The sequence below is a fragment of the Pempheris klunzingeri genome, chromosome 3 (genome assembly GCF_042242105.1).
Source record: "Pempheris klunzingeri isolate RE-2024b chromosome 3, fPemKlu1.hap1, whole genome shotgun sequence".
Classification (NCBI taxonomy): Eukaryota; Metazoa; Chordata; class Actinopteri; order Acropomatiformes; family Pempheridae; genus Pempheris; species Pempheris klunzingeri.
In genome coordinates this window covers 10465866-10479906 of record NC_092014.1, presented here as the reverse complement: position 1 = coordinate 10479906, position 14041 = coordinate 10465866, and the positions used below count along the sequence as shown (strand labels likewise).

At 41.0% G+C, this 14041-nt stretch overlaps 1 protein-coding gene across 1 annotated transcript; it reads right to left on the bottom strand.

The window, feature by feature from the left end:
* Positions 1–2326: 2326 nt before the first annotated feature.
* On the bottom strand, positions 2327–12510 carry spag5 (sperm associated antigen 5). The gene is made up of 24 exons (XM_070828258.1): positions 12472–12510; positions 12259–12378; positions 9925–12170; positions 9606–9798; positions 9384–9500; positions 9082–9174; positions 8848–8982; positions 8488–8607; positions 8282–8374; positions 7870–8004; positions 7668–7761; positions 7396–7543; positions 7196–7246; positions 6602–6776; positions 6054–6187; positions 5533–5701; positions 5119–5254; positions 4121–4364; positions 3612–3744; positions 3392–3472; positions 3068–3217; positions 2847–2921; positions 2620–2700; positions 2327–2509 (listed from the first exon to the last, which is right to left on the bottom strand). Exons 1-24 carry the CDS (start codon positions 12508–12510, stop codon positions 2438–2440), a joined length of 5034 nt encoding a protein of 1677 aa, XP_070684359.1. The 3' UTR covers positions 2327–2437.
* Between the last annotated feature and the right edge of the window lie 1531 nt (positions 12511–14041).

Sequence of the window (14041 nt, the reverse complement as noted above, 5' to 3'; positions counted from 1 at the left end):
ATAGGCTTTGCAGTAAGTGAAGAACATCAGCTTTTAGTACATTTGCATGTATTTTGTTGCAAAATGAAAATGCATATTAGGTTGCCTTTTCGGAAATAAAAGGAATTATATAGCACTTTTGTTCTTCAAGAATAAAATATTTAAATTATGGGAGTATTATTGCCATTACATTTTGAGCAATTGTGTCAAAATTTCAAGCATTTCTATTTTGATCATCTTCATGGAGGACATTTTGGTTTGCAGCCAGCTGACACAATTTAGCCTCACTGATTTCATATCAGTTATATTTATAATTGTTATAATTCAACTATATTACAAAAAAAACAGGGATCAACAGATCGAGACATGCCACCAGGAACAAGAAATTCCCTTCAGGATCTTTTTCTTTTGTGATTGCGTTGCTTTTTTGGCGGTTTCAGCTCAGCTGGTTTGAAGTGTTGTCTGGAGCCACAGAGTTACCAGTCACCGTGACCGGCCTCAATTATCATGTCCAGACATCGACACAGCACTCAGACAGACGCACACAGCTAATCTACCACACACATACACTAATCAGGAAAATGAATTGACTTGTAACTGGATATTTCAACCTATAAAGTTAAGTAGCGCAAGTCCTTTATCTCAACACTAGAAACCTCCTTTACACAAAGTCCGCATATCTGACAAGATGAGACTCGCAAGGAAACGCTTCGTTATGGTGAAGACACTTGAATTTTCTATCAGAAAAGAAGCTTTGTTGACAGCAAAGGGGTTTTTTTTGTACCTTTAGTTGAAAGGAACCTAGTTTTTTTTCTATCTGTGGATTAAATGAGGATAACAATAATCAGCAAGTGTCAAATTAAATTAATTACAATTCAAATGTTAAATCATTATAAATACCAGCACTGAAGAAAAATTGTGACAGGGGTGCTATGCAACAAAGATTTGTTAGATCAACACCAGCTTTGGTTATGGACATAACAGAAACACAGTTATAAACAATGGCTATTACAGAAAGAATTTTTGTGGCCAGTGTTGTGAAATTAGACGTCACGGGGCATTTCACATTTCATCAGATATAACCTGCAGTGGCAGAACTAGTAAAACATTAACAGTACACAGCAACAAAAAATGACTGCGTGCAGTAGCATTTCGCTTTAACTTTAAAAGGGGAAAAAGTTTTCCTGAAGCCTATTCATCCACATTCTAGGTTGACTTCACTCGAACACAAAGACACAATACAGTAATGCCAACGGTTACTGATGATTGCTGAACTTTTTTGGTGGAAGGTATTCATTTCATTTTTGAAGAAAGATACTGAATAACCACAACAGGTGGAGAGAACACATTTTCTGAATGAAGATTAGTATTAGTATGAAGAGTACTTACATTTTTCTTCTCACAACCAAAACCAAAATATGAATATCTCAGGGGTGGTTTTCTACCACATCTTAGATAAGACATTATAATAATAGTAAACTCACCAACTGCTTTGGCATACTATTATATTCAAATAAAATAAACATGCATAGAAGCATAGAAACACTTATATATGATATTGACACTGAAAGAAATCTGTCATATTCATTATAATAATAATAATAATAAGGTTTTGAGGTGAGATTTGAAGATGGTCAAAGTATTGATGTTCCTGATGTCCGGTGGGAGGGAGTTCCAGAGGCGGGGGACAGAGCGGCTGAAGGCTCTGGACCCCATGGTGGTCATACGGGCAGGAGGGATCGTGAGGTTGATGGAGGATGATGATCTGAGAGTCCGGCTGGGTGTGTTTATGTGGAGGAGTTCAGTCAGGTATGGAGGGGCGAGGTTATGGAGGGCTTTGAAGGTTAGGAGGAGGATTTTATATGAAATGCGGTATGTGACCGGGAGCCAGTGAAGCTGTTGGAGAACAGGGGTGATGTGACTGATAGAAGGGGCGCTGGTGATGATCCGGGCTGCAGCATTCTGAACCAGTTGCAGTTTATGGAGGGACTTGAGGGGGAGACCAGAGAGAAGTGAGTTGCAATAATCCAGACGGGAGGTGACCAGAGAGTGGACCAGGATGGCAGTGCTGGCGGGGGTGAGGGAAGGACGGAGGCGATTAATGTTGCGTAGGTGGAAGTATGCTGACCGGGTGACATTATTGATGTGTGTTTGAAAAGACCAGATCCATCTTAGAGCAACACACATCTGTTTTAAGCATAGTGTGTGTTAAAACTAAGTGTCTTTGTTTATGGTTTTAAATATTAACAAATGTTTGCCGACAAAAAGTAGACAAACATTTTTAAAATGCAACCTTTTTAGTTCGGTCACTGCCTTTGCTCTTGAAATGCAAAACAGAGACGCTCCATGAGATATTAAAATTTTATTTCAATCACACTAAAAATATGAACACGTAGAGCCGGGATAAGCTAAAACATTGACATAAATACAGTGAACGAAGGTGGCAATAACAGACAGGTCAGCCAATGTATTCGACAAGCAGTTGGAGTTGTTCACAATTTTTCACGACTTCTGGCAAAGACAGCAGGGTCTGTGTGGAGAAAGCATTCATTACCTCAAATATCCACGCATAAATACAGTATTTACAGTATTGAAAGGATGAAAGAACACATAAGAGCAATATGAAAAAACATCTCTCACCTCTCTGACTTTATTGATCATTTTGTTTAATATCTGAAGCTCATTCTCACTTTTCTGCTGGTTGGTCTGATGGATGATTTGCTGAGAGAAACATTACAACATCATGAACATACATCCTCATTTAGATGAAAGTTCTTTGGCTCTTTTGCTACGTATGAAGATAACCTTATCCTATTATAAGAAGATAAACAAAGATAATCAGTACAGTTTATCAAGCCAACACTTACGTGTCTTCTTGCCCTATCAAGGAGTTTAACTCTGGCCAGCTCCACCTCCTGAAGACTCAACTTCAGTCTCTCCACCTACAGTTGAAATCAGAGGAGACTCATATTAAAGCAAATGAGAAAATCATTAAACCTTAAGCGTTAGTTCAGTAATATCCTAAACAGTATTATAATAAATGTGCTGTATCTGATGATTCTCACACCATTAAGTAACAGGGTCGTACCTCTCTCAGTAGCTGGATCTTCTCGTCCATGAAATGTGCCGAGTTAGCTGATTGGCCACCAGCTTTTCTTAACTCTCCACGCAGGAACTGAGACTCCACCTTTGACTGCTGGAGAGAGCGACGAAGCTCAGCCACCTCTTTCCGCAACTCCTGTGAAAAGTCAACAAATTTAAGAACAAAAACACTGACATTTAGCCAACTGTATTCTGTGTTTTAATATATATATATATATATATATATATATATATATATATATATATATATATATATATATATATATATATATATATATATATATATATATATATGGATTTTGTGTCTTACATTATTGTCTGTCCTGTGTTTATTTAGAATTTCCTGGGTCTCTTGTATTTCTGCCGACAACTTTGCCACAGTTCTCTCATCCTGTCAAGAGAAACCGTTTTAAGGAGACTTTTCAGTGCTTTTCTCAGCACGATAAGATAATTCCCATCGATCGGCCTCTCTTCTGTACCCATTTTGAGTTTTGGTAGGCGTCATAGAGGAGATGAACATTAGTTCTTACCAGAGCATTCTGCTGCAGTGCCTGGCTGCTCTTCTCAGCCAGGCTGCTCAGGCGGTGAAGCTGATGCTTAAGCTCAAACACCTCAGCTTCGTGTCTGCTGTTTGCAGCCTGCTGCTCCCCCTGCAGGCCACGGCTGGAAAATACATTATATCATGTCGGACAAGAAGGATACACCACCCTACACTTCACATGCAGCTTTTGTAAACATACTCTTTTCTACACATAAAACTAGATCGTCATATATGAAAGAAAACTTGGCAACTGCAACCGTTCATTCTTCTTAGAGGAGAACTTCACAGAATAGTAATTATCTGAATGATCTGAAAGCATCACACTGTGGTCTGGAAACTTGTGTCGGTCATTTTTACTATAGTCTAACATTTTATGAAAAGGTAAAGTCAATGAAGCTTAAAAAAAAAAAAAAATTAATAATCAAAACAGTTGTTAGCTGCTGCCTGTCATAATCTCAAAAAAGGCCATTTCATCGCCACATGCACAGTCTCACTTACACAGTGTTATGCAGCTCCTCCAGCTGATCATCTTTACGCTGTCGCACTACCTTCAGGGTGCTGATGAGCTCTGTGACGGTGCTCCCCAGGTCAGCAAACAGCTCCGTCATGCTGCTCTGCTCGTCCTCCTCGGGCTCAAACTCCTCTACTGCGTTCAAATTCTTTTTAGGGGTGACGGCTGCAACGCGGGTGAAGGCGCTTGTCTCACTGAACAAAGTTTCACACTCAGGCGTGTCAGAGGGGGCTGAAGAAAAAGCAAACTACATCTTAGCATCTTAACATTTAAACCCTCTCTGAGCTGAGTTTGATTGTGAATTTAGAGTTTTCACATGTAGGTGCACAATTTTCAAGTTCATTCAGTTATGGTCATTGTAACTAAGATGCTCACTCTGCAAATCATTAACTATATCAAAATTACTCTTAGACATGTTCATTTAAAGTACAGAGGGCAATTTTAGCCATACATTTTACCGGGATAGGCAGGAAATGACGGCCATGTTTATTATCCGTGGGAGAAACATGCAACAGCAGATCGTGTAGAAAGAAGAAACAATAATAAAGTATTGAAGAAAATGCAATAGTGTCATTTTCACCTCCGACTTTTTAAAGGAGTAATATTCTCCCTCAAGGGATAATATCCATATTCCCCTTTCATAAAGGGGACATACATGACACTTCTGAACACGCTTTCATTCAAATGAAACAGCTGTCACATGTGAATCTGTGGGTGTCGCTGTTCAATGACACGTGTTTCCTAACTAATGATTTTATTGCACCATATTGATTAATAATATCATCCCCAATATAAACATATGCTCAAAGTACTGTAAGCATGTGACCGGAGTTTGTCCCTGGTTGGGAGGAGGATCATGGAGGGAGGATGAAAACATCTCGACCCCTTCAGACTGACCACCAGCATGAGCTTCATCAGTAATTAGCTGCCTTTCTGTGCAAGTAAAACAATCACTTCCTGACACATGCAGGATGAGCTACAGTACCTGATCCAGGAGGACCTTCTCCCTCCTTCTCAGCAGTTAATGCAACCATGATGCTGTCGACAAAGGAGCTGGAGGGATGACGACGCTCCATGTTGTGGACTGGCTGAGATTCCTTATCCTTCTGTGGTTCTGGTCTCTGAAAAGTAAGACACACAAGCCTGCTTGAAAAAAAAAACCATGTCTGTAGACGTGTTTTTATGCACACTACTGTAGTCCACTTCTGACACCACACATATAGAGAACTGAAGAGTTTCTCCCATAACTCCCATAATTGGTACAATCTCCACTCTACTAGAAACACAGTCTTGCATGCTTGTATCTATTTATAGCACATAAGCATGGGCAAATATGAAAGCGAGACAAAACAGGTTAATGTCCTGCTTTCAGCTGCATTTAGCAGTTCTTATGTTTTACCTGGTCATTGAGAGCTGCGTGCAGCTCATTGGTCAGTCCTCGCAGTGTGTGATGCAGCAAAGTAATTTCAGTGACTGCCTGTGCCCGTTTCTCCCCGAGCTCCAGCTGGGTTGTACTGGCTTTGGACCTTGTGGTTTCCAGCTCCTCTTGCAAACTCCTGTTGTTAAGCCTGCACCACACATACAGACAGATACAGAAATATCTTAATCAAGTATGATGTAAAGCCTTTGCAGATAGGCGACTTATTTCCTTTTGTTTCATATTTGCTCCTACCTTCATTCATACAATGAAAAACACTTTCAATTCATTAAAATTCTGTTTAACAGATACGATAAAGGCATCCAACACAATATATTAAGTATAGCACATAATGGAAAGAACTTGACAAAAGTTTGACATGTTGCAACCCTCTGAATCTAATCAACATTTCTCACTAGTGTATGAATATGATAATCGTTTTCAGCTTTAATTATACATAGAAAGTCAAGATGATTACATTGGTCTTGTTAACTTAAACTTACTCAAGTTGACTAAGCTCTCCTTTTAGGTCCTCACACTGAATGTTCCTCTCTCGAAGGCTCTGCAGATTGGCCCTCAGCATACGTTCACTTTCAGCCATCTGCTCCCTCGCCAACTCATTCTCCACCTGTAAGAACTGAAACACACACACAACATTAAACTAGCAATTCACCATAAAACAAAAGTCACACACCATTCCCATGATGACAGCATCTTCCTGTTTGAATATAAAAATAACTGCCAATCCAACAGTAGAGCCTTTCTATCTTTCTAAAATGATTGAATTCAATAGTGTGTGCAAAGAGGCTCAGCTTCGTGTTGACTTAAAGCACAAGAGTATTAAGTTCATAAGGAGTGAAAACCAGACTGCAAGCAGGGTGAATAAACTTTGTCAAATTATGTTGTATGAGTGTAAAAATGCCACAGGTGACTCCTTTCAAAGATTTTGCTTTGGTCTTCTTAGACAATATAGGCAGTAAGAGGGTCTAAATCAGATCAGAGACGTTCAAAGTCTGGCATCCAAAATAGTACTGCAAGTGTAACGGCTGACCTCGTTCATCTCCCGGACACCACTGAGTTGTGTGCAAACATCCTGAAGCTGCTGGATCTGCGTGGTCTGGGACTGTGAGAAGGCCTCCAGCTGACTGAGCTGCTCATCGCTTTGAGCAAGAGCCTGCCTCAGCTCAGACACACTCTGCTCCGACTGACTCAGTGAGGTCTCCAACCTGTGCACAGGCAAAACACAGGCCTTCGTATTAGACGCAGTATTTTAGGTAACATCTGTAGATGTCTGGCATGGAGTTATTTTGCTCTCAGAACAAGCCGCCTATAGGTCAAATTCTTCTGTCACAATCAAAGTAGTTTAAACTCTTTTAGGGATACTTGTTTCTTTGTATACTAGATATGGACAACTGTGTGGTCCACTTGTCAGCAGCAGAAAGACAAGCTCCTCACTGATCAAATATAGTATATTAACACAAAAATGTGGATGCCCAAACACATCTTTTCACTGAATGGACCTGCCTTTATAAATAAGTTGAAATCAAGATATAGTTAAGTATGTGACGATGTTTGTTTTGTTATTTTTAACAAAGATAAAACTTTGTGGACAAAATCAAAAGGTAAAATCATTGTCACCACTTACTCATTTTCTCTTTCCTTGGCAAGCTGGCTGTCCTTCCATGACTGCTGCAACCTGAAACAACAACATTTTTTAGCACCTGCATGCAGTCTTTCAGCGAGTATTTCTGCTTGATAAAAATGTTTCAGTAGCACAGTATTTGTTTCCTTTTATATCCCTGAGCACATGTGTGCCATCATCAGATTATGTTCTAGGGATCATACTTTGTAGTCTCAGCAGCGAGTGCCTGCTCCAGGAAGGTGTAGGAGGCCAAAGAGGAGGAAACGGTGGCAGACAGCTCTGTCACCTTCCTCTCCAGCTGACCCCTCTCTTCATCCCTTTCAGTTAGCTTCTGACGTAGCACACCCATCTCTGGAATTTAATAAAAAGAAAAAGAAATGCTTGCAGTTGAATAGGCTGAAAAAGAAGAAAACTGTACTGTTTATACAACAGGAATGAAATAACCAAAGCAAGTTACATTTTTCTCAGTTTTTACCTGAAGTCAGAATTGTCACCTGCAGGTTTAAATCAGCAATCTGTTCTCTGGCTGCTTGGAGATTCAAGTTCGCTTGGCTCCATTCTTCTTCGATCTGTTGAATACAAACTCATTTGAATTTCTTGAAAAATAACGATCAAAGACGAGAGTAAAAGAGTTGCAGGGCAGTAAGTGTGTCCCAGTTAAATTACAGACACCAGACCTGTTCTCTCTCCTCAACAGCTTGGTCTCTTTCAGAGATGTGCTCATCCCGCTCTCTCAAAGCAGCAGCTGCCTTCTCATTCAGCTTCAGGAGCATGGGGGCAGTTTTCTGCAGAAAGCCTCTGACTGTGCAGAGCTGTGAGAAGATGACCACAAAAGAGCATCAGTATTATGAGCACTAGCCTCTAAAACTTAGCAGCAACTCCTGTCAACAAGGGGGTAAAATTATACAAAGGTAATGTAACACTACTATCAAACTGTGAATGCTGCTGTAAGTACTTTGTGGTATCAGATTTCAATCCTTTCTGCTGCTTCTTATCTTTGGTAGCATCCGGCAGATCGTGACTTTTGGGAAATGTTTCAAAGCTTATTTTTGTTTCTTCTAAAAATATGAAAAAGGTGACTGAACGTACCTCTTTCGTCAAACTGGACTGCTCCTCTATGGTTGTGGACAAAACATCAGAGGCAGAATTCAGTATTTCAGTGTACGCCTGATTTAATGCAACCTGCATTAGTAGAGAAAAAAAAAAGAGAAATTAAATGTATTCTGATGGATGTTATGCTGAATAGACTAAAAAAAAAAAAAAAAGCGGTTAAATTTTTTCCCTGTTCTCTGTACCTGTTCTGGGTAGGTCTGCTTTAGGGAGTCTAACAGTTCTTGCTGAGACCCCACAATCCTCTGCAGCTCTGACATTTCTGTGGCACAGTGTGTTCTCAGTTGTTCCATTGCACTGAAGGCCTGGAAACAGACAACAAGACACACACTAAAACTCCCGTAACGGTAAATGATTTAAAAAAAAAGCAAAAGGCATATCATTGGCAATTTTGCTTTGGAAGGAAATTTGATTCTCCATAATATTTTCTTTACTTAGTATTAATGTCCACCAGAGATGGAAAGCTGCCACTCCGGCTACATAAAATGTTAAGCTTTGAGGCCTGTGTTGTTATTTCACTGATTTTTTTTCTCCGCTGTGCTTACCGCCTCCTTGGCTGTGAAGGCCTCCTCCATCTGTGTCCTCATGTCATCTTTTTGGTGAAAAGCATCTTTGACTTTCTGCATCATTACTGCCTGCGTCTCCTTTGTTTTTTCCAATAGAGACGTCATCTGATCATACTAATCAACACGTGGAAAAATACACATCAACCAATTCATACTTATACGTGTGGATAATTAAACAAAATAATGATGTTGATATCAAAGATATTTACTTACATGTGAAACAAGACTTTGATGGTCCTCTCTGACAACGTCTCCCATTTGCTTCATGTTAGAGAGAGCAGCATCTGTGTCACAACTCACAGAAGTCTGTTGGGACAAATACACACATTTTATTGTTATCAAAGACCAAAATTAGATATGTCAGGGTTTTTTTTTTTACATTAATGATGTAAAGTCTTTAAAAACATAATTTGACACAATGTATGTACAGATGCAAGAAATCCTTGAACACAGTGACATGACAGAGCCCTTTATCTCTTTTAAACAATTTTGAACGTGTCATTTTTGTGTCTTACCAATGTGATCCTCATGTTTTGCATATACTGGATGAGGTTCTGTAGGGAACTTCCATCCAGCTCTAATTCACCAATCCTGCTCAAGGCCTCCAAGTACAGGTCTCTGTGCATTGTGGTCTATAAAAAACCCAAAACAAATAATCCATTAAAACACACATTTTCACCTTTGTGGAGAAAAAAAAAATTCAAGAGCGCTGAAGTACAAACTCAGAATGTCCTTACCTGATTGAGTTCAGTGTGGTCTGTCTGCACTAGTTTCTCCCTGAGCTCTGAAGGTGCAGGGCCTGCAGAAACACATCCATGTGTCCTGGCTGCAGTCAACTGCTGCACCAGAGCCTCCACCATGATCATGCTAGACCTTAACCTCTGCTCCAGCTGTTGTCTGGGGAGACACTCTAGGCTGCCTGGAGGTAAACTGAGAACACATCAGCAGAAGGAAACAGTGAGAGGCAAACAGAGAAAGCACAGAAAGCTGAACTAGTCACGTTGTCATCACAACACCCAAGTTTTGATAAAAAACTCATCCGGAGGAAACACTTACTTCCACAGGAGAGGCTCCGTCAGAGTGCAAGAATCAACCACAGAGAAATCCCTCTTTCTCTCAAATTGACCAGATGTATTGACGCTGTGGTCTATGCATTTCATAGGAGTTGTACCCACACAGACACTGTGGGATTCTGCAGTTGCTGTTGCCAATGGGACCGTGATGGCAGTGGGAGGCAGAACGGGAGCAGAGATGGCAGCAGGACCCATCTTTCCTGACGCCAAGAAGAGGAACTCTGCCATCTGCCGAAGCTGCTGCTGAAGGGGACCGTCTGGAATCAGAGGGACATCTCCAACCAGCTTCTCTACTGTGCAAGGATTCCCACCCGCATCCTCAAGTGGCTCAGTGACCGGGTCTGTCCGGGGCTTGGAGCCTAGTGCTGTAGAATTGAATAGAGGACGTGGCATGGGGCTCTCCAAGTGCTCTGCCCATAAACCAGCGGGATCAACATTGACCGGAGCCACTAAGCTCTTTTCATCCTCAAGAGCAGACCTATCAGCCAAAAACTGGTCCACAGGGCGACTCGTATGAGCCTTTAATGCAAATAAGGAGGCTCTCCTAACAATAGGACTGAGGATTTCAAACTGCAATGCCTTTGCCACTGAGGGACACTCTGACAGCACTTTGAAAACCTCAGGGAGGTTTTCTGCAAGAGGTTTTTCTGTAGAGTTACAAAGAACAGGTCCATTTCCAGATGAACCGAGAGCGCTGTCTTTTGCCTCGTTGGATTTATGGTGTCCACTGCTTAAGCGCACTTGGGAGACACGTTCCAGAGTCTGTTCCACAGTGGCAGGAGTCTCTGTCGAAGCTGCAAGATGGCTGCGGTTAGAAGACTCACTTATATTAAGTGGTGAAGGCAAAGCGCTGTCCTCAGGATGTATCGAGTCCTTTTCTGATGCGTCTCGCATTGGGCAGTTAACAGATTTATCTGATGCCTGTAGAGATGTGCCAGTCACTGAAGATGTACTGATAGCTGATGAGTCAGTATCTGCCACAACTTCTTTTTCCATTTGGCTGTTAGATTGTTCATTGTTATCTTGAATATGATCTTGTGTAGGAGAAGTAGGTACACTGTTATTATCCATGGCCTGGCAGATCACTGCTTGGTCATCAGGCAGAGGGGACCCATCTAATTCCTCACCCTCACTGCTGGCACTGATGAAAGAGCCAAATGTAATATCCTCTTGTCTACCTGTCTGGCTATCAGGTAACTCTATCTGTTTAACTTCATTGACAGCATGAAGACTGAATGATAATGGTTCCCAGGTAAAGGGGAGGTTGCCATTTGGGCTTGACGGATGGTTTTCCATATTATAGTAGGGGTGATCCACATGGTCCTCAGCGTTTTGCACATTCTGGTCACCAGCTAACATGCTTGGATCTACACCATGATTGTATGACTCACTGCAGGTCGCCGTTAGGTCAGCTGGTAGAGGAGCAGTCTCATCTGTCAGCTTGGTGCCATCTGAAATTTCAATCTCCCCTCCAGTGCAGTTAAATGATTTGAAGGTTAGATCACTCGGGCCATTATCAGGCTTTTCAGAATCGCTTGTACATTCAGAGAGGGTGGTGATGACACAAACACCATTTTCAGCGCCACAGTAGGGATGATCTGCATGTTCCTCCTGAAGTTGTTGGCCACAGTAAGAGGGATCTGTTGATATCATACTGTTGTCTTCTAAAGGTTCACCAAGATGTGCCTTGGGCAGAGGAATAGTCTCATCTTGTAATCTAGTGACATCAGAAACTTCCATCTCACCACCATCATAGACAAAGGATTTCCAGGTGACATCTTTGTCTCCACAGCGGTCATGCTCAAAAGCTCCGAAATCTTGTGTGACGCTTTTATCATCCAAGTCTCCAGAAGCCATTGCGGTGTTTGAAATTTCACAAAGACTCTCTGCATAAATGTCAACGAAGGAAGCATCTCTCGTCTCAGGATTGTAATAGGGGTGTTCTACGTGGTCACTGAATGACTGAACAATCATACTGTCAGAGATGACTGTATCTTCTGTTTCACCAGCGTTTTTCATAGCCTGATCCCTGGGCAAAATAATACTATCCTCTGCATACACTGGAGAGCCTGTAATCTCAACCTCCCCACCAGGACAGATGAAGGATTTAAATGTTACATCTCCAAGTCCACAAACTGCCTCAGCAGCTGTCATATCAATAGAGGCTTGTATCACGTTGGTGGATGGAGATTGTGCGTTGGTCTCTGGGTCACAGAGAGGAACATCACTCTGTTGATTAGAGTAAATGGAGGGTAAGAAAAAGCCACAAAGCCATTGAAAACAATTGGAGCACTTCCAAATATTAGTACAACCCCACCTTTGTCGTGTTCACGACATCAGCGTTGAGCAGTGACTTTGATTTGACTCTTGATGGAGTTGACAGTACGTCATTCTCCAGACTTCTCAGAGGGGCACGCTCTCCACATCTGCCGAAAGGCTAACATCAACGGAAGTCAAACAAAATATTATTAGCTTTTTCGGTCATAATTTTGCAGAATACATTGTACATAACAGAGCACAAAGGTCTTACCAAGCCTTCCCCATTGGAATTTGACTTCCTGGAGGACATTGCTCTGAATGAAGACAAAGAATTTCTTATTAGATGTGTTTTAAAAATAGCTGATTGAACTGCTTGGTGAACATTAGTCGGTGTCTAGAGAGAAATCACGGTAACTAGCAAGCTAGCTAGCTGAGCAGCTACTGATAGTATCGGCAGTTGACCAGAAGGAGGCTTATTCGTCCGTTCACAAGGGCTGAAAACAAACCTAACCTTGATGTAGGAAGTAACACCGAACTATCACACAATGTCTCCCAACGATTAGCAAGTATTAGCAAACTCCTAGTTTAGGAAAACGTTACTGAGGTCCTTAACGTTAGCTAAAATAAATAACGTTAGTTCGAGTTAGTTTGCTCGCACCTCACAGCCTCACTTAAAGAGTATTTTGAATCAACCAGACTGTGAGTTACGTGAAGAAGACCGCGAAATAATTTAAAACACATTACCTTCAGGTTTTTACGAGTCAACTTTAACCAACGTCGCGAAAGTGACAAGAACAGGGTAAACAAACTTAGCGTTGAGCTGCCATCAACCGCGTTTCATTCAAAACACAAATGTCCGCTCTCCTATTGGTCCGTTTCTCTTCTTCGGTGGTGGTGTGACACATTGGGCGGAAGTACAGCGTGCTGCCGCACACTGCTGCCCCCAGCAGGAGGTCAATGCTACTATAATACTAGGGCGTTTTCTTTACAATTTTATGTCCACGTACAAAAATAAAACTTTCCTTACGATGCCTTGTACCACTTCATGTGTCCCATATTAGTCACAGTGACACCTACTTCTTCAAAACACTTTAAAAACAGCTTTCCTTTCCTACAAGTCAAAGAACACCCACTCTACTGCGTCCCCTGTTCGTTTAGGTCCTCTTATTCAGCTATTGACTGTTTCATTATTCTTAAACTCTCCTGATTCACATTCAAAATTCTTCTCTCTCAAAAAGTGTTTTGCTACATGTGTCTTTCCAGCAAATATTTCGAAAAAGATTACCCACATTTTTTTGTCTCAGTAACACTAAACTTCACCAAAACAAAACAGTACAGGAAAGCCACTTTAGCTGAAGCTTAAAACCTCATTGGAGTTGTATAAATTCATTGCTTTAGGAGTAATTTCGATGATGTAATGTTTTCTTTACCTTTTCACCACCTTTCTCGCTCTCCGAATCATAAACACACAACTGTAAAGCTGGAGCTGGTGATCTACTCTCATTGTTAGTACTGTGTTAGTCCACTCTGACATTTTTCAGTGTTTAGAAGGCCATTTAATTCCTTCAAATTAAGAAAAAGAATAGAGATGATATATGAAGGAAACTTTTAAACATAGCTGCTGAACATTGTGTAAACAATATTGAAATATAGTGACAGGATATGTTGTAGATTGCTACCTGACAACACCAGTAGGAAATATGTCTTGACCAAAGTCACGAAGACCCTTTATTAATTCCTGAGAAGGACTTGAGAATTTACCAAATTTGTATGATCACTATTTGTAAATTATTTGACCAAGAGATAGAAATCAACTAAAATTTCTGCACCATAATAGCTTT